This window comes from Balaenoptera ricei, chromosome 2 (assembly GCF_028023285.1).
Source record: "Balaenoptera ricei isolate mBalRic1 chromosome 2, mBalRic1.hap2, whole genome shotgun sequence".
Classification (NCBI taxonomy): Eukaryota; Metazoa; Chordata; class Mammalia; order Artiodactyla; family Balaenopteridae; genus Balaenoptera; species Balaenoptera ricei.
Window position 1 is genome coordinate 135,510,262 of NC_082640.1, and position 21,553 is coordinate 135,531,814.

At 34.2% G+C, this 21,553-nt stretch overlaps 1 protein-coding gene across 1 annotated transcript in view; it reads right to left on the bottom strand.

Annotated features, from left to right (window-relative positions):
* The window catches only part of MDGA2 (MAM domain containing glycosylphosphatidylinositol anchor 2), an 822,473-nt gene that overhangs the window by 361,759 nt on the left and 439,161 nt on the right, over positions 1-21,553 (bottom strand). Inside the window, exon 3 of the mRNA XM_059915690.1 lies at positions 21,069-21,243. Coding sequence (XP_059771673.1) covers positions 21,069-21,243 — 175 coding nt within the window. The remainder of the gene's footprint in view (positions 1-21,068; positions 21,244-21,553) is intronic.

Here is a 21,553-nt window from a genome sequence, read left to right on the forward strand (position 1 = left end):
ATCATTCCTTTGTCTAAGAGTGATTATTAAAGTGTTCTTGTTCGACTAGGTTAACTGGCCCCTTGGGCCCTCTCTAGGAAGCACAGTTTCAAAATTACACTTGGGTCTGATGAAGTAAAGCAATCAGCTCATAAGAAACTAGAAAACCACAACAAAACTATAGTATTGAACTGAAGATTCAGATAAAGGGATAGCACACAGGTAAAGATGGTTTAAGTTACCCTAGTATTGCAATTAGGTAATTAGATGAATCAATCAATCTCTCTCCCTCTCCCCGCCCCCCTTTCAAAACAGCTTTGCAAAGGTTATTACCACTGTTCCTTTTCTAGCAACAGAAAACCTGACTTTAAAGACAATTTATTACCTTCCCATAGCCATTTACTATTAAAATAGAGACAGGATCAAATGCATTGCTCATGTTTCCTATTATATCATATCACTTTCTTATTTATTTCATGTGTTCTGGAATGATTGTGATATGAATGTGTTTGATATAAGACACAAACTCTCACATCTTCTCTCCTGTGCATTAAAGTACAATCCCTGTATTTTAGTGCAAACCTTAGTATAATGGTTAAATAAAGGTAGTACATATTGTATTTAAAACCAGTGGGGTGAAAATGTTCATTCTTTCAACTTCAAATTGTATTCTTTCCATGTACACATTACTTATGTTTTGATATTCGATGACTGTATTTAATTCTTCAAATTTCCGTCAATGTTGGCAATAGTTTTTACATTTATTGAACCAACACAAAAAGCATCCTCTTTTCAACAAAATTGTGGCTTAACAGTCCAAGGATAATAATACTGCAATTTAACTAGGGAACTGAGGAAATATTCTTATGTCCCCTAGGAGCACTTTTAAATCCTTACATTAATTTAAAATTTCAGTCTCTGAAAACACCTATTATCAAAATGTGAAGACATTAAGGACCAAAATTTGTACTATATCTCACTGCGGGGTGTGTTTAAATGAACTGGTTTTATTGGGCCACGTGAAAATGATTAATACAGACATATCTAGTTTTCCAAAGTTCTTGGATAGAACCTTAAAATATTATTGTAACAATAATTCAAAGTTTGCTTCAGTCCGTAACTGACAGTTGGAAGTTAGGAAGACAGCTAAGGAACTTATAAGTAAATTGTATATTCTCTTCAATTTGTGGATATCTAAAATGCCAGAAACCTATAGCAAATAGCTAAAGACAGTCATCCAGAAACTATGCCTAGTAAAGGAAAATAATGAATTAAAAACTGCATTTAAAATAAAGTTAAAATCTATACAAATAGAAAAATCAGGGAGGGTCGGGGAGGGAGGGATTGGGAGTTTGGGAATAGCAGATGTAAACTGTTATATATAGAATGGTTAAACAACAAGGTTCTACTGTGTAGCACAGGGAACTATATATATGCAGCTTCTCTTTTCCTATTCATATTGCATCATCTGCTAACCTATCCATTCCATCAACTTAAGGAACTCTTTTATACCTAGTTTACAACCTCTTCCTCTACCATGTTTCCTGCCATCAAACTCAGTGATTTCAATATCCACATCAGTGCTGCATGAGTCCTAACTCTAAACTCCTTATCTACCCTCTACCAAAAGGATGGTAACTTTCATTCCACCTTAGCCATGCTCTAACAAGATTATTACCTGGACTTTGAGATATACAAAAAGACAGTCTATCCCTGCATTTGTAAACACAGATTGTTCCTTTCCTTACATGGGGCCCCTATTCTTTCCCTCTGTCTTGCCTGGTGTACCTACAGGCCAAACTAACTGAGCCTTTCATGATGTTTCACAAGCCACCCTCCTCGAAATAAATGGCATTTCCATGCCTCACAAATGCTCCAAATATGCAGAATTTTCTTCAGACCTCTAACCCAGCCTCTGCCCACATTCTCATCAAATGACTTACCTTTTATTTTAGTAGACCAAAACTTCTTCACCTTCCCAGCCACTACCAGCCTACTTTATCTGTATCTTTTCTATTTCCTTCTTGCCTGCCTTGTTATCACAAAGCAAGAAAGTTAGATATTCTTCAAGTTACCTATCTGAGTTTTTTATTCTATTCCCTCCAGAATCTCACTCCCATCAAATACCCCTGCTGTCTTATATCATTTATCTTTCTTTACACTCAATTTCATTATCTGTAAAATGAAAAGTGTGTATATTTAATGAATTAACACGTGATGAACTTGACAGAGTGTACCTTCATACTAAATGCTATGAAATGTTATCTTTGTTATTGAGTAGTAATAGTATTAATAGTGATATAATGATTTTATATGCTTAAGTCTCTTGTACCTATGCATAAACAAACAAAATCAATATGATACATCCCACTGCCTCTTCTTTTCATTCCTACAATTTTTCTTCTAGATATCCTTTAATGAGTTCTTACCATGTCAGTCACCATACTAAACCGTTATAGTTGTAAGAATTAAATGGCAAAATCCTTAAAATGGGCTCAGCACTTTGCCAAGCAAATAGTAGGCACTTGATTAATGTTAGTAAATGCAGTTGTAATAATTAGGTAATAACAGCTATATGGACTAGATATCATTATTGCCCTTTAATAAGGGGTAAGCAATTTGTCCAAGGTCATAAAGCTAGTAATTGTGGAGATGGTCTCTTGTGATTAGATTAACTCGCTGAACAATTCCTACCCTTGGAAGTGGTCCACTAATTTACTGAAGTGCCTCTTTAGAAGCATCAATTCATATTAAGTTTAAAATGGTGACAGTGATGACCACCCTTCTTGAAACTACTCTGTAGTCTTCTATACTGCTAGCATGCCACTTGTTAATAGCAACTAAGAGATGACATTCCTGAGCTTTGACTTTGTGTCAGCCATGGATCTAGGAACTTTAAATGTCCTAAATAATTTTCTCCTTACAACAACCATATATATCTGGTATAATAATGAGCAGAATTAGTTGCATGATGTTCAGAGAGTGAAAATGTATGGATTATATGGTTACACAAATTACAGAATTGACAATGGTAGATCCAGGATTGGAACCCAGCAGCTTTGTTCAATGTCTGTACTCATAAGAATGACACTCTACTGACCGTGCTGCCCAGATTAGTGGCACATAATTGATTCTCAGTGCACTGTTGAACAAATGCTTGCTACAAAATTATTATAACAATAATCAACTAAATACAATGTTAAGAGAAATCTTTGAAATACTGGAAAATAACTCTTTTCTTTCCAGTTCTGGTGCTTAAAACACTTGAAAAGAGTTATCAATTGTCATGTTTGACTTGAAGGTAAAGGTTTGCCTTTATGGTCTTAACATATACCTACACATATTAATAAAAAGTATAAGCAAGTAGAGTCAATCATAGATATTGCCTAGGCACTATGCAGTTACAAAGATCTAGATACTCTTTATGTAACTCTAATGAGGTGGAGGAATTTTATAATCTACTATCTCACACTAAGTCCCCCAAGGAGATCACTCTTTTGAAAATACAATTATAAGTGTTCAAGATGAAAGTGAAACTGGAAGGGCTGGAGGGACAGCCTATTAGGCTTCAGAGGAAGGCTATATTGCTTTTCATGAGGGAGGAGTTGGTGGCAGATGGGGGTAGATTATTGTACTGTTCCTGAAAGAAAGAGAAAGGCACCAGGAGAAAGGCACCAGGAAGACATAGAGCATCTGAACACACCAAGAGAACACAAGAAGATCAATAATTCCACCAGGTCCAGGTAAAGTTGTTTGTATTGTGGGATGCAAATCTGCCTCCATCATAGCTTGCAAGTTTTAATAAAGTTTACTGTGTTCATGGAGGCTTGGTGGTTGTGGAGTTTTGTGTGAAATCAAATGGACCATGCTTCCTGACTGGGCAAAATAGGAGTGCATGGTGACAGAGACAGAGAAGCGGAAGCCCAGGAGGCAGAAAGCTCTACAAACCAGGGCAACTTTCAAAAACCTTGAGGGAGAGCTTTGGATTTTGACAGAGTGTGAAAAGGGCATAACTTTGAGGCAGATACCTACTTTTGAAACCGGAGATTGACTAAGGATCTGTAATTTTTTTAAAGGTTCACAAGAGATCAAGATATATAACCAGAGATAAGAAGCACAATGTGGCTTCAGGGCTGTGAGAAAGAAAGAAGCATCTGCAGCAACACTTCCTGAGGACACACTCTGGTTGCAAGGAAGCAAATGAATACACGTGGGGCATTTTGGCCAGGTTAGAGGGATGGTTGAGTTCTGAGAGGTGTCAACAGGAAAAATTAGAGTTGGCACAGTATAATATCTGGAAAAGAAAAGTATGAAGATATACTAAAAAAAACCCGCAATTAGAAATGAACTCATACATAGTGAACATTTTGAAAAGGCTATACAATCTTTATTGAAAGGCTGACTAATTAATAACTTTTTATGCATATTGAACGGATTCATTCCACCTCATTATCTTCTATCAAGTGCAGTGAAAATGACCAATTATAGTGATTCATTCCTGTTTTAACACAACACTGCATGTTTACCTTGCAAGAAGAGACTATATAAAAGACAGAACTGAATGGTTATGAACTTACTATGGTGAGTGAGAAAATTCAGTATCAACAATCCATTAAAAATGACCTTATAAAATTATAAAATTATGCGGAGGATATATGTTCTGTGTCTACATGTGCTTCAAATAAAATAAAACAAATTCAGTGGGAAAGGAAATCATGAAATACAAAAGAAAAACTAAATCTTCTAATGTATTAATTGACAAACCATATAATAATCTGTTACCTCATTTCAGGTAGATTTTCCATTCTCTTCCAAACTAGAGTACAGAGACTATATTTTCAGTTCTTTAAAAAAATACACTCTCTCATTCTTTTTTAAGTTCCTATTAGTTGTAACACCTTCTCCACACTTAGTATTGTTTTATAAAGAGTAGAAACTCAAAAATGTGTGCTCACTAAATAAATTAGCTCATTGACAATAGTTTTAAACAGCTCAGGCTCACAGTGTTTTGCTGAGTTGGTGAAAAATAACATGCTAAAGAGGAAAACTTACCAGAGTTTCTTTATTACCGATATTATTTCATCCTAAGACAATTTCACCATGATACCAATCACATAGTTAAAAGATTTACTTTCTAATTCCTGCCACCAACATGAACATGCTGTGAAGACTAGAACAAGCTATTTAAATTGAGTGACCCAAGTCACAGGTGTAGGAAATGAGGCTTTTCTTGCTTTCTCTCTTCATCCTTCATACTTCTACCAGCAATTTTTTTTTTCACATTACAAACTATACACATATCCTTGCTCAGCAATTCATATATGGCTCCTCACTCCCCACAAGACGATAAACGAACTATTTAAGTTTACATTCCAGGCCACTGCCTGAATATTCAGAAAATATTTGGCCTGTAACCTTTACCCAAATCATTCTCTCCCACCAATGTAATACAGTCAAGCTCTCCTAAGAATGTCATACATAATTTCATATCCACCCTTGGCCAGTCCCATTCTCCCAATCAGAAATAGTCTCCCTTCTCCATCTCAACTGATCTAAGTCTTATCTTTCTTTGTAACTTTCTTTCAAGCCTTTCTTTTAATCATGCCAATATTTAGTGACTATTTCTTTCCCTGACTTCTGTAATACATCTTTGTGTTTATGAGCTTACATCTATTCATACTTTCAAAAGAGGCTGTAACTTATTAGTGGGCAGATAGTATGCTTTATACATTTTAATATCCCCAAGGCTAATAGGTACCCAAAAAATGTTTACTGAAATATCATTATAATTATTCAGAACTGTTCTTAGGGAAAAAAAGTAAATTTTTATTTATTGGAGCTTTAATCTCTTCCATGCCCCAGCACACACTCAAAATCTTCATTCTAGATGTTTTGTTTAATTTGAAGCATCTTTTCTATAAAAAGTTCAGAATGAAGGAATTTAAAATTTTGGTGGCGATTAAAGATATTTCAGTCCAATCTGTTCATTTAGAAAGAAAAAAAATAATGAAAGCCAGGAAAGTTGTCTCTTTATTGAATTCATAATTTAGCAAGTCTCACGGCCAGCATAAGAAAACATGGAACCATGATTTCTCAATCTTAGCTCAGCATTTCAGCTACTACAGCAAGTATCTTAACTATCTCTTCTGGATCATATTCTCTCTGATGATATGAACTGTGTTGACTTTGTAAAACACCAACACAGAGTCATATAGAATCTGCCACACAGACATCACTTAAGAATTGTTTGTTGAATGAATACTGAATGGGCCACTATATATAATACCATATGAAGTAGGATTTCACTCCCACAAAGCACACTATTCGAAGGCATTTTTTTCCAGATGTCACCCTCTCATTGAAAACGTTGTTTCATACTCACAGAGAAAATAAAGGAAAGAAACTGAGTTTTCCAACTACAGCATACTGTCTTCTCTCAGTGAACTGCCATTAAAATCACAAGCCATTTGCTATCTGTTCCCAATGGACATATGGACACATGCCATCATTTCTTTGCCTGGATCTTGACTCAGGAAATTTATCAGAACATAATTTTTAAGCAGTAGAAAACCATAAAGAGTTTAAATATTATTACTATTATTTGGCAATGTTATGACAGGAAATGGGGAATCACAGAATTTAAGTTATATAGGCTATTTCTAAGAATTTGGAGGTCATAAAAGAAGGGCCACACGTCTAAAGAAAGATAAACATTCAAATACACATTCTGAAAGAGATTAGGTCAAGTAGTTTGATTTTACTTCTAGGTGCACCTCAGAAATTAATCTATCCCTCCACAAACACCTGTTTCTTATACCCTACTGCAAGTTCATCATTGAGCTGGTCATTTGGACAGGAGTATACTAAATAATGACATAAGGTGATCCTTGCTCTCTAGGAGTTTACAAGGCCTTTAGAAAAACAAAATTTATAGGCATGAATCATTATATAATACCTGTCAACATACAAAACGACTATTGATACAGATTGACCTTGTGCCTTATGTACAATTAAACAAATTCTCCCACACAATTCTAAAGAACAAGAAGCTCTCAAAAAGGAAAGATTTTCCATAACCCATTTGAAAACAAAATCTGACATGGCCTGAGCTCTTGTGATGACAAACATTGCCTTCAAATGATTTGAGGCTATTTATAAAGTTCATTTCTCCCACTTCATGTTTGATATAACTCAGGGTATAGAGAGTGCTAGAGAATATTAATATTTTTCATCATGGAGTCACTGGTGATGTTACAAAAAAATACTGTATGTTCACCACAACCTTTCTAAAAATCTTAAAAACTGAATCTTAACATGTCCTGGAGGAGTCACAAAGCATATTGTACATGTAACATAAAGAGGCAGGTAATTACATGAAATATTTGAGGTATAAAGTTAAAAAAACCAAGTTATAATTCCCAGGAGAAGAGATGAAGAAAAGAATTCAAGAAGTCAGCAAGGAAGCTTGAAGGGTAAGCAAGGTTGGGAAATTGGTCAAAACAGAGGAGATGAGGATGCAGAAGACACAACAGGAACACAGTGTGTAGACAGAAGTAAGCCCAGGTCCTTCAGCAGCAGGAGAGGGCCAAGGTCAGCTAGAATACGGAGAGCAAGAGAAAGAGGAGAGGCGAGGTGAGGAGGACATCGGTTTGGGAGGATGAAGGATTACATGTCAAAAGTAGGAAAAAAAAAACAAGCACAAGGAATGTGGAGTTTTATTAGTAAAAAAGTACAGAATGAATGTAGAATTTTTAGTGACAAGTATTACGATGAGCCCTGAATTAAGAGAGATTGATCTGGCAATGACATGCAGATAAATTCAAGAGGAGCACTACTGTTGTAGGAGAGGTCTGCAGGAAGCAGGTGTGGCGTTCCACTGAGGGACTGGAATAAAACAGCTGGAGGTGGGATTACAAAACAGCATCTGTTACCCTTTCTCTAATTTAGCTCATTCTGAACATTGGAAAAGATTTCTAAAAGCCTTTCTTTATGTGTTCACGCCACATTTTGAATATAACTCTTAGGGATGGACACCTGAAAATGGCTGAAATTGACTTTATTCACAGCCATCTGGATGTCTTGAATACATATATGCCTCATAGTTACCTCATAAAAAAACATGAATTTTTATATTCTGAGCCTAGTGTCAAACCCAAGTGACCATGAATTAAAAACAAAAACAAAACAAAACAAACAAAACTGCTGCACTCTAGCAGAGTTTAAATGCTTTCATTTCATTTTCAATTTAAGAGCTTGAAAGTAGGCGTACTTTTCAGATACTTTAATATATGGTGTTCAGCCATACTAGTATGGGACAGATGCTAAAAACTGTTAATTTCTCCCTCTATCAAGAGAAGAGAGCTAAGTTTTTCGAAATATGAAGTATCAAAACAAGGTCACATGTCATATCCTTGGTCAGGCTGACAAGAACCATTTTCTTTAATTGCCAAAGGAAAAAAAACTTTTTTTAAATCTTGCCTTAATTTAAATTTGGAGGTAGAAGTCATTTTAATTTTAAAGAGCTTCTTATCTTGTATAAATCTAATTGCTTTTTTACCCTCTATGAGTATCTTTCCATCTTGTCTTATAAAGTTAGCCAAGAATTAATATTCCAAATTATTTCATCTGATTCATGGTATAGACAGAGCTGCAGAGCAAAGCTTACTAGGTTGTCTTGGGACTGTTATAAATTTGAGACTGTAATACATTCTGAATAAATTCAGATAAAGTATTAATCACATCAATAGCCTCAAGTGTAATACTTTACTACTCAAACTTTTACTTTATCCTCTCAGTGAGACTCAGAATTTGCTAGATTTAAAAACATGTGAAATAAATCGAATTAAACATCCTCATACATATTTTTCAGATTCAAATCATTTTATTTGCTACTTTATTTGTACAAATTATATTGCTTCTAACTTTTTTAAATGAAATATGTATGCAATATAGATTTGATAGTAGTAGACTTTATCCTCAGGGAGAAAACTAGACTCAGAGGGTCCATGAACTGGAAATCAAAACACTGAATACCAATCTTGAGTCTCTGGTTGACTCAGCAGGAACATCTGCCTGTCATTTAACTTTAGGCTAAGGAATCTCACATAGCCAATGGTCTGTTTTCTAAAGGTCCTTTTACTTGGTTTAATCAATGAATTTACCATTTTAAAATGACAGATAAAACTTTTAAATAATTTTTTAGATATGAGAAAGAACCTTTACTGAATTTAGACACAAACATTTTGTTTCAACTTGTTGGTAAAAATAAACATAAAAATATCAACATAGCTGCCCATTAGAATAGTCACCAACTTTTGTGAAAAACATTGCTACTTTTCAGTAAATAAGTTTGTTCAAGAATTGATAGTTTTTACCTAACAACCTAGCAATTAAGTGCACATTGATGTAATAATTATACCTGTTTTCTTGAATTCTTTAATATACTTAGTGGAAAGACTTTCTAATTGATGTCATATTTCATATCACTTTTCCCTTAGTACTTTTAATACACATACACATTTTATTCACCAGCCTATTTTTCAAACAAGTTCCTTTCTATGTCTATTTTTCAAATCTCCAACTAATTGTAAACTTCTTTAGGGCAAAGGCCTTGTGTTTTTGTTTTATCTCTCACCATACCTTCTAGTTAGAATGTTTTACATATAGTGGGTCCTCAAATAACATTGTAAACTGACTGACTATAATTGGAAGTAGCCTTTGGGGACCTCCAGTCCAGAAGGCTCTGAATGCCTGGGATTTTCAGAATCAGGTTGAATGAGCACAAGGACCTAAAGGCAGTTGGAACAGGTGCAGAGCAACTGAGAGAAAGCTGTTGGTAGCTACTCTGGTTGTGTGCCTGTGGAATCAGGAAAGGATTCCAGTCGGTGCTCTGTGAATAGCTCTTAGGAGGGTGTGTTTGATCAGTAATGAATGAGAAACAATCAGCTTGAGAAAGATAGGGCTAAACTGGTTTCAAAGAAACACTTACATTATGTTCTCTGAATAAGAAGCAGTGAACAGGTATGAAATAGGCAATGTTTATGGGGAATTAAGAAGAGCTAAGTCTTCTATAGACCCAGGGATATGTTTCAGAATCTGTTCCACTAAATTTGACAACTGTAAATGAAACTCACCAATAGAAAAGAATAAAAGAGTATTCAAGATTTCCTCTTCTCTAGAGATGAAATAAAAAAATTATACCTTGAAATTGATGCTGGACAAAATCCTGAACTTATTATTAAAAAAGATACTGGGTAATTACATGAAAATTATATTGCAAATTAGATGAGTCAAAATATGTGCTAATCAATATTTTAACACTCACTATGTACAAAATAACTTTTGATAAAGGTTATGAAAATACAAATGAGTCAGATGTGTAGCTTGCTCCTGAAGCTAAAATCAAACTGTTAACATTCTAGAATAATTTATCATCATATTTCCCTTTACCAACATGTGTCTTTTTGAGTTCCCCCAGAAGCAATCTCTATGACAAAGACTCAAATGCAAAATGGGTATTTGAAAAGTGTTCCCAGAAACACCCATAAGGTATTGGGAAAGTGTGTGGGGAAAGAAAAAAAAAAAAAATATATATATATATATGTATATAAAGGATGCATTATTAAACTGGTGACAATTGTGAAGAATTAGAATTTAATTTTCCCAAGGAACTCTGGGAAACAGAGAAACAGTCTCTCTGAGTCATCCCATCCAAGGACCATGGTAGCTGAGGTATTTGTACACCAACTCCCACTAGTAAATTTTTCAAAGATATGGGGGTGAGCATTAATTTCTCAAAACTTCTGCCTGCTGAGAATATGGGTAGAGTAGACTCTGGAAACCAAAAAAATCTCTAGGAAAAGAATTTTCAGGTACATGCATTTGGAAGTCACTCCAGTGTACCCAGAAATAAAGAATGAGAAGAAGGTATCAGAGGTCACCAATACATTTTCTACTGCAATAGTTGATCAGGGAAATTCTGTATTTTGGGTACATCATGACTGAGAGAAATCTTTTTTTTTTTTTTTTACATTCTCCACTTTTACACATGCAGGAACTCTTTTTAAATATTATCTCTGTGATTAATCATGGGGTTAGAATAAAAATGGTAATCAGATTTCAGTTTTGCTATAGGAACCATCCTTCACAGATGAATATTCTTTTGTTATTAAAACAATCTATACTAATATTTAGCTTTAGAAACTAAATCTTGTTTGTCTAAAACATACTGCAGGTCAAGATGTAAAACTGGATTAACCCAATTTATTAAACTGGTCTGCTTAAGTAAATAGCAACTACTTCTTCATACTTCAGTTGTTGCAACTTTAGACAAATAAAAATTGGATCCTTTTCTGATGAATAGAATTTGAAACATTATAAAAACTAAGAATAAGTCATAGAATGAAGTTGACATATTGGCATTATATTCTTCCATTGAGACACAGTCCTACCCTTCTTGTTTCATGAAAGAATGGGAAAAATGACAAACTAGAAAATGGTTCAGCTGCTGAAGATATTAATGTAGAGTTCCAAGGGAGAGAAGTCTTAGACCAGGAGTATTTCCTACACTGTGGGCAGGGATTGTAAAATTGGAATCTGAGAAATTAGTAATTTTCCTACTTTATCCATTTAGTACACATAATCAATAAATGGATTTCTTTTCTTTCATGTGGTTGTTTTTCTTAAAGTGTATTTACTTCTGACCCTTAAAATGTGCTAAAAAGAACAAAATGACCAACATTTTTGAAGACTCTCTATAATTTCATAAATACACTGTAGAAATGGAGAATAGATGGAAGTAGTAATCAAGAAAATAGTGATTAGAATAAGTATAAAAAATATCCCTAAAACCTCAGTGGCTTAAAAAACAACAAAAAAATCTTCCTTTCATGAAAATTGCAATGCAATTTCTCCTACTCTTATAGGTCTCCTGGGTAGCTTTCCTCTAAATGGTGACTCTGGGGAATTCACTGAAGGTCCAGTAGTTAGGAGTCCACGCTTCCACTGCAGGGGGCATGGGTTCGATCCCTGGTCAGGGAACTAAGATCTCGCATGCTCCGTGGCATGGCCAATAAATAAATAAATAAATGGTGATTTTTGTTATTCACAATCTTTCCATTGTGTGGCTCCAAAAACCAATGGGTCCTCAGACACTTTACAGGAGCCTTTGTATGGAGAGATAGATAAATCAAGACACTCTGTACAGAACTGTGTGAGATGTTTCAGACACTCAACCTGAGGTATGGCACATGTCACTTCCTCTCACACTCCACTGGCCAAACTTGTCTCATGACCCCACTAGACAAACAGACTGGGAAACAGAGTTCATCTGTGTATTAAGGAAATTAACACCGGTTTGGTAAACATCTGGAAAGTGTCTATCGCAGGTCATAATTGATAGCCTAAAATTTGGAGGTGTGGTTTAGTACAGCATATTAAAGTGGGTTGATCTTGGTCTTGCCCCTAGGATATATTTTAGCAATGAATTTGATGAAATTTAGGAAACAAATAATATTTTAAACAAAATAGAAAAATATAAAATGAATAAATAGGAAATATAATTCTACAACAAAAATATTTTAAAATCTTAAAATACTTACGCACAGATAAAAATAAGACAAAATTAAACAGGAATAAATATAAGATTCTGCCTTCAGGTTACAATATAATCAACTGCACAAAAAATGTTAACAGAATGTAAATTTTCAAATGTCTATGTGAAGAACATTCTTACCACAAGCCAATTCAAATCAACACAGTAAAAATATTATTGCTTGAATTTTTAAAGAATCCAAAATAAATAATTTTATTAGCAAGAACACACATTTCTTGATTATAAGGATAATACTTCCAATTTAGACTGTGTGGATCACCTGATATCTATACTAACATTTTTTTGGGAAATACTGACAAACTTAAGCATGGTAGGAGAGTCCACTAGAAGGTAAAATGTTTGGAAACTGTCTCATACAAACAATAATAAATTACATAGGAGTAATGAATCAGTAAAAAAAAGGTGCAGAGAGTCAGATTGCCTTTGTTCATATATACAAAATGGTCAAGCGAAAGAAAGAGTAGACATATGTTTGCATACTTAAAGTCCTAGGAAAGGCAACATAATTTTTAAAAATTTACAAATGTTGCACAAAAAATTGAACAAGAAAAAGAATAGTAAAGGACTTGTAAGCTGAAAATATATTACAGAAGCTAAGTACACTTTATGTAAGACTCTGAGGAGAAGAAATTAGATGGGTTTAAAAGGAATGTAATATACATCTTTATCTGCCTATTCATGTCTAAGATTACAGAAATTTAAGCATTCTTAGCATGACGCTGACATGGTTTTTGACCCAGTAGGAGTCTCTATATACTCACTGTAGTTTTCACTAAAGGGTTTTTTTATGTGTTACTAAGTTCTTTTATTAGTAATGCTAACGCTATTCGGGAATTAGATTGGTCATGTGTCCCGTGAGTAAATAACTCTGATAAGCAAGCATTCTTCATCTGCAGATACACAAAATTGCAAAATTCTGTCTTGAAATTTATTAACAGGATAATTACCATGACAGCAACCCATTTTTAATAAGCATCGTAATTACCATATCAAGCATCATTAAGACCTTCCAACCCAAGGGAGGAGGGGTGGTGGTGAGAAAATTATGTTTCATGAGATTGACTTAAGGCAGTAGTCTTGCTACCAGAATTTCCATTAGTCGTTGTAGACATTTTTCCTAAACTTTGTTGTCCAGAAGTCATGTTGATGGGTCTAATAAAAATAAACTCAAACAACTCACTGCCAATATTTTTTAACTGTGACATTTATAATTCTAACACAGGTAAATTATATCTGAAGAATAAATTGATAACATGTCATCCTAATCTCCCATTAATTTCTCAGGTGAAGATGTAATAAAAAATCTAACAGACAAGGACAAAAAATTTCACTGCTTGTTCTGAATATAATGAAATGCAACAATCTACCTAAGTGAAACTAAAGTGGGGAGTATGTTTCAGAAATAAGAAGGCTTACAAAATGTTTAATGGATATTGGAAAAGATTTGTCTCATGTGTGAACAGTGTCTGCACAGATGAAAACTTATTCAGCTAACATCTCTGAATCTAATTTCTTTTTGAATTAAGGATAAGTTTTAATCAAACCCTAACCTTTAAAGTTGTATGACCTCTATTACCCTGTGAGCAATACAGTCATGGCTGAGAATAAGTGAAAGAATTATGGAAACACATTCTCAAAAAATTGTTTAAATGCCCTGAAGAATCTCAAGGTAACAAATATATTTTAGTACGAGGACTTCAAAATTCTGTGAACCTACTTTTTTTTTTTTACATATTGTAGAATATACTCTCTTCCTCCAAAGACAGATATTGGAGTTCCTTATGAGTGGCCATTGTTTCGTAGGTCAAATGAAGCAGTATTAGTATTAGGAGAATGCTGATTCTCATCAGTAATTCTGAAGTCCTAAAATTATAATTTCTTCATTTTATATTTCACATAAATAGCAGATAATCATTCATATGGTCTAAAAACATTAGCAGTAAAATCTCAACACAATATGACAGCCCACTTTTCAAATTAAGCTTTCATTCTTCCTCTAAACCCACCATTTGAGTCACTATTCCCCAAACACAGTTCACTTAATCTCTCTTCTGCGTCTTCAAACTACTCACTCATTATGGAATACATTTGGCTTTCCCTTCTGTTTATTTAAACCTACTGTGTAAGAACTCTGAAGAGTCGGGTATTTTCCCTTTTTACTAGCTAACAAGTTAGCTTGCCACAGCTTCATGGAAGCTCACAGAGACATGAGACTCCTGGGTCAGAAGCAAAGGACTTTATCACCCAAGTCTCAGATGAGCCTCATGTCGTCATAGGTTCTCCTCCTTCAATTTCCAAAGGAGCAATGTGGGAGCAGTCCAAGTGAATGTTGTACACAGTTTGTGACACAGCTAAGGAATCCAGAGTTTAAGAAACTTCTGATCTTAAAAGGTCCTACTAGCAAACCTACCTAATCTTTGTCCCTGAGGGAGACATTACCTTTATTATCCTGGTCAGGAAGCAAATCTTCCTTCTGCTCTGGAGGCAGATACTGACTCTAATATCTAAGGCTGTTTGCTACACAAACATCCTGGAAAAAGAGTTCAGGACAAAAAACTGCCAAAAGTTTTCGGATGCATGTCAAATTTCATCCTTCAAACTACAATGTCAATCCTACTTCTTTAATGATAAGAGGCCACAGTACCATCTCACTCTTCCATTTTCTGTGCCATTTGACACATCATTCATGTTGTGTGGCATCATTTATGTTGTTTACTTTCTTGCTTAACATTTGTGTCCCATTTAAATAAATTATATATTTCATGTTGTCTCTTTAAGTAGTTCAAACTCAATGAAGGTACAAATTATGTAATAAATTCCTTCTTAGCCTCATAAAATTTAATGCAACTATATTTTGAATAGCCTCTCAAATATTTGTGGCATGAAGAAGGGTAAAAATTTACTTTGTAAATGTTTCATCTAAAACACCAGTAAACAAATGGTAGTGAAAGAGTTTTATTCTATCTGTTGGGGGGAAATTAGTTAGAATGTGGCAACAATGTTCCCTATGCTATTGTCTGTCCTTTTCTTGTAAGATACCTTTTCAGTCAACTTTATTATTTGGTGATTTGGTGTCAAATATCAAAAAACATCAATTCTTATGGAGAATTAAATAAAAGTGTAAATATAATCAGAATTGACAACAATCCTCTGACAAAATCTGGAATGGGATTAGTTTTCACTTCTAGGAACTTAATAACAAGGACCTCCAAGGCAAAATCTTCAAATCTATATTTTACAAATTAAAAATTATCAAATTATACATGCACATAGTTTAGAAAGCCAATGATTATACAAAACACAACCTCAAGTATTTCTAATACCCAGAGGCAACCTTTCTAATGCATCTCTTAACCATTCTTGGTTTTGCCTTCATATTTCTAAATGTTTAACTGCTCTTTATAGATTTTATTCCATTTTCACGTTGTCTTACTGATTTCTTCCTGTTGAAGAGAAGCCTTTAGTTCTCTTATACTAACTCTCCTCCTTCCCCATGTTCCTTATATTTATATACTTATGGTTAAGTCAACTGCTATTGTTATCATTAACTATCCAAGTATATCTTCAGAGTTGAACCTTGTAATATATTTCAATTACATTTCATTTCATACAACTTTTTCTTTGTGTTCTGTTATTAACACTCACATTTTGTTTCCTCAATCATGTATACACCCATCATTACCATATTATTAAGCTTTCCATGAGAAGTGTAAAATCCTTCTCTAAACCATCAGATAACCCACTAGTTGCATCTCTCGCCTGAAGACATCCTTCATGAAGCCTCTTCTCTCAGACTCAGTCTGTCTTGGTTGCTCTTGACTTCCAAGGCACAGCTATCATCATGGTATTTTGCTTCATTATCATCTTGGGATTCCCTTCTATATTCTGCTATATACAATCTCCTATTTTTTAAATCAGTTTTGGTGGAACATACATAAAAGTAGTGTCCTGAGAAAGGGAACATGACAGAACTAATTTGGAAATCTTATAGGTCTAAAAATGTCTTCCTTCTTCTTCAATACCTGAAAAAAATATGTCTGGTTGTGTAGAAAAATTCTAGTTTGAAAATAGTCTTCCTTTAGAATTTCAAAAGCTTTACTCAATCGTCTTCTAGCTTTCTGATCTCTATTATGCCATTTTGATTCCTAATTCTTTATATGTGATCATTTTGGAAAAAATGAAAATCTCACTGGAAACATTTAAGATCTTCATTTTTATCCTAGTGTTTGAATTGCATGTGGATGTGTTTTGGTGTGGATCTTGCTTACTCTATGTGCTAGACACCTAGTGGGTGTTTTTAAATTAGAAACGTATGTCTAAATATGATAGAAATTTAAATTAATTTTTTAGAAAATAATTTCTTAATCTCTATTTCTCTTTTTGGAATTCTATTCAAACGTTAGATTAGCTGGACCATTTCTCTAATCTTCTTATCTTCTCCTTCTTCTTCCATCCCTTTGATTGTTAAATTTTGTTTTATTCTCTTTAAGATTTCGTCAACTTTATCTCCATCCCTTTTATTGATTTTTATGTTAACGTTTTTAATATTCTAAGAGTTCAATGATGTTCTCTGAAAATTCCTTGTTTCTCTTTTCCTATTCTTGTTATGTGAATGCAACATTTCCCCTTTTTTCTGAGAATACTAATTAAAAATATCAATAATTGTGTTTTATTTTGTAGTTGGGCTCCCTGAAGTATCCTTGTTTCCTGAATTCTTTTTCCCATTTATTTTTCTTGGTTTCTCTCTTTTATTTTTTAGAAGATTGTCTCAAATGTTTGGTTATCTGGTATACTCACATCTAGACTCAGTTATAAAAGAGCTTATTGGTAGCTCTGTTGATCAACAGTAGGCTTCACTGTGAGTGTATTACTGAGGTTGTTTCGACAAGGACCCTTTTGTCAGGATCTGTAGCCTTTTCTCCAGAGATCATCAATTTTCCTAGAAAGGAATTCTCAGAACCAAGTGTCAAAAGGGATTGTGTTGAGTATGTAAACTTTCACTTAATAACCCAGATTTAAGACTACGTTGCCTTTGTTTTCAATGATTCCATGTTTCTTAGTTCAAAGTTTCTCTGGTTCAACATCTCACAAAAATCAATTTCTAGCCTTCTGCAGGGATTTGACTAGGAAGTTGGTGGGAGAAGGGAGGTAGTTGGGCACTGAATTGTGTGAAATGTGAAAGGAGATCTGAGTATTTAACTCTTCTTATATAGACCTTCAACCACTTCTTCTGTTTTTAGACTGAATTACACTCTAAGAGCTAAATGGTCTCTCCAATTCCTGAGTTATTTAAGAATTCTGTAACACTTCAGTATGCCTAGTTCTGTCCTCCTACATACTGACAGCTTTGAATCAAGTTTTCTTTAGTATGCTGAGCAGTGGCCATTCCCTGATCTGATTCTTTTCCTTCAAAATTGTTTTTCTGTCATCTCCTCTCCCATTCCCTCTATCACTGTTGATATGTGTTTTGTTGTTGTTACTGTTGTTGTTTTATTCCTTTATTATTGTTTTAGCATAGTTTTAGGGAGAAGATGTGAAGAATGAATATGTTTGAAAACAGCAGGTTTAAGTAGAATTAATCCTACATGTTTTTCTTAAACATATAGCTGTTAGTTTTCAGACCCTCAGAAGCTATTTCCCAGCAAAAGAAGAATTGTAATTGATGAGCTTTTGATTGGAAATATTTGTATAAATGACTAGGTCAGATTTTACAAAAAAATAAGTTATGTGGTTATGAAATCTGCTTGTTTATAAATATACTTTTAAAGGAATTATACTTCACTTTGGAATGTTTTTAGAATTCTTAAGAAACAAAATGATAGGTCATGATAAACTGAGAAACAGAGCTATATCTTCTCAAAATAGTAACACAGAGAAAACAAAAAAAAATACATTTGGTAGTTGCTTTATAAAACCTACATGGTCCAATTTTTCTGCTATAATAAATTTTAGAAAATTATGTGGGAAGAAATTGTTAATTTAAATTAATAAATCTTCCCAAATTGATCAAAATATTAATATAGTGTCACAAATATTTCAAAATATCTATCTAATAAAATCACCTCATTTTATATCAATCAGCATTGCAGCAGGTTCCTCTTCTGAAAATAAATTTCCTTATCAAAATAATGAGGAGTTAGCACTAAATTTTATTTTAGGTAGGTATTAGCTCTAAAGTCTAGAAACTTATGATCAGAACATGGGGTTTAATGAGAGATACATATTTTACTATCATGAAATCTCTCCAGGATGGCTATAAACTTAATATTTTATGGAAGATTTTTAAAAGACAACCTATAACAAGGGATTCAAGGATAAATTCTAATATCATTTATTAGAATTTTTGTTAAATCTAAGCCATAGTCTGCCTCAGCTTGTTGTTGCAAATATAATCCTTACCTGCAGATTATTTTGTATTTTGTATTCTATGCCTATACTCTGTTCCAAGTTCTACCAGTGTTGACGAATTAGTTTAGAAAAAGAAATAGAAATCTACAGTGTAGTTGATGATTCTAAAACCATGACTTCAAGCATAAAAAAAATAATAATAATTAATCCTATTGTTTTAGCATTTCCAAAAATAGTTATGGCAACAGCACCTGAAATAAAGTTGCTCACTTGATTACGGTTTATAAAAATGAATTTCTATTCAATTGACCAGTCCAACATCAAATCAAAATCCAAGTACCAGATGAATCTTAAGACTATAATCCAATTTTAGATGTCAAGGTTGCCAAGTTTAAACTCAGCACTGATATGCCAGTCATGTTCCTACTGACAATGATAGGACAGGTTTTAAAGTATAAATATTCATGTAGAGAAAACATACTTGAGCCTAAAAACTGTGTTACTTAAAAACTGTGATTTTCAATCAAGGTTATATTTGGACAACATGGATTCCCAAAAAGGCCTAATTGTCTCAGCTGTACAGTATTCTTATCAGTCAAAACATGTTTGAAAAATTACTGTGTGAAGGAATTTATTTATTTAAACTTTCAAAATGGACATAACTACTTAAAACACATGTCTAGATCCCCATAAGAAAGATCTTCTCTGGGACTTCCCTGGTGGTCCAGTGGTTAAAACTCCACGCTTCAACTTCAGGGGGCGTGGGTTCTATCCCTGGTCAGGGAACTAAGATGCCACATGCTGCGCAGCCGTGGCCAAAAAAAAAAAAAAATCTTCTCTGGAGCTGAAGGTAAAGGTATTCCCAGGAAAATTTATATTATTGAGATGTCACATTTGTTTATAGAGTCCATAATTGAATACATGTTATTCTCTCAAATAATATAATTTTAGACAGCTTTCTAATAAATCCTTGTCACCAGAAACTTACTGAAACTAGTACTTCACTATGGTATGCATCACCATGACATTTAACTTAAACAACATAGAACAAGATGTTTGTCAAGTTTAGGTTGTGTGGGAAAAATCCCAAAGGAGGCATAAAAAGAAGGGAATAGAGCTAGTGCCTTCAAGCATGGCTGCTTGGAAGGCAACACAGGCCTTAAAAGACTAACAGGGCTTGGGAAAACTGGAGGGAGTCGTGCTGTCAGTTCCACCCAAGTGTGCAATGTGAACTAAGATCCTGAGGCACAACTGAGTCTGGACAGCAAGGGATATGAACAAACAGAAAAGAGTGGGTATAATGCAGAATAGTACTGAAAAGGCTTTGCAGTAAGAAGAGAAGCCTCTTTTTAAAAGTCTTTAAAAATGTCATTTCCTGGGCTTCCCTGGTGGCGCAGTGGTTGAGAATGTGCCTGCTAATGCAGGGGACACGGGTTGGAGCCCTGGTCTGGGAAGATCCCACATGCTGCGGAGCAACTAGGCCCGTGAGCCACAACTACTGAGCCTGCGCGTCTGGAGCCTGTGCTCTGCAACAAGAGAGGCCACGATAGTGAGAGGCCCACGCACCGCGATGAAGAGTGGCCCCCACTTGCCGCAACTAGAGAAAGCCCTAGCACAGAAATGAAGACCCAACATAGCAATCAATCAATCAATCTTAAAAAAAATAAAATAAAATAAGAATAACAGAAATTACACATAGGTAAAGTTAACAAAACCAATTACAGTATGTACAGCATGATTTTTTTATACAAATATAAATATGCATTTACATACTTATATATAAAGATAAGAAGTATATACATTCAACACTAACAGTCATTGGTGGGATTTTCAGTGATATTTATTGTCTTATTAATTTGGTTCTTAAATGTTCTGTAATGAATATGTATTATTTAATTATAAAAACTATGAACATTTCTAATGGAGGTTCTTTCTTCCGGAAATACGTTAAATGAGCTATTACAACCGTATACACTTGTCATTCTCAACTAAATAGAACTCTGTTTTTTGGAACAGACCCTAGTTTTTCTCAATAGATGTAACGATAAAAAAAAAAATAGACCTTAAGTTGTAGGACAGAAGAAACCTGTAGTAGACTTAAGTATAGATTTCTGGGAAATTTACTTACAGTACACATCCACTCTGATTGACTTTATCGCTGGGGACCCCAGGCCATTCTCTGCTTTACAGTAATACCGGCCTCCTTGGTGTCGCTGAATATTTGTAATCCTCAAAGTCTCGTTGAAGACACTTGAGTCTTGGAATCTGTCAGAGGCACTTCCTGCTGTTTTGGTCCACCTGATCTGAGCAAGAATCAACAAAGATTGTTACTTTAGGTTGGTTTTCTCACTGAAAAATTAAATAGCAATTACTCATTTGAAGAGTTGGCTTTCAGAACTGCTACAGTGCCATTTTTGGCAAGTTATTGGAAATTAAGAAGAAAAGTTTATACACGTAATTCAACTATAAAAGTTTAAAATGCAATGTCATCACTGTATAGTGTGTATAATTCTAATTCAATTGCATAGAGTTCATCGATAGTTTAATCAGTGTGAAGGGCAATATAAATATAATACAAAGGAAGTTAAATATAAGTAGTGCACTGAAAATATG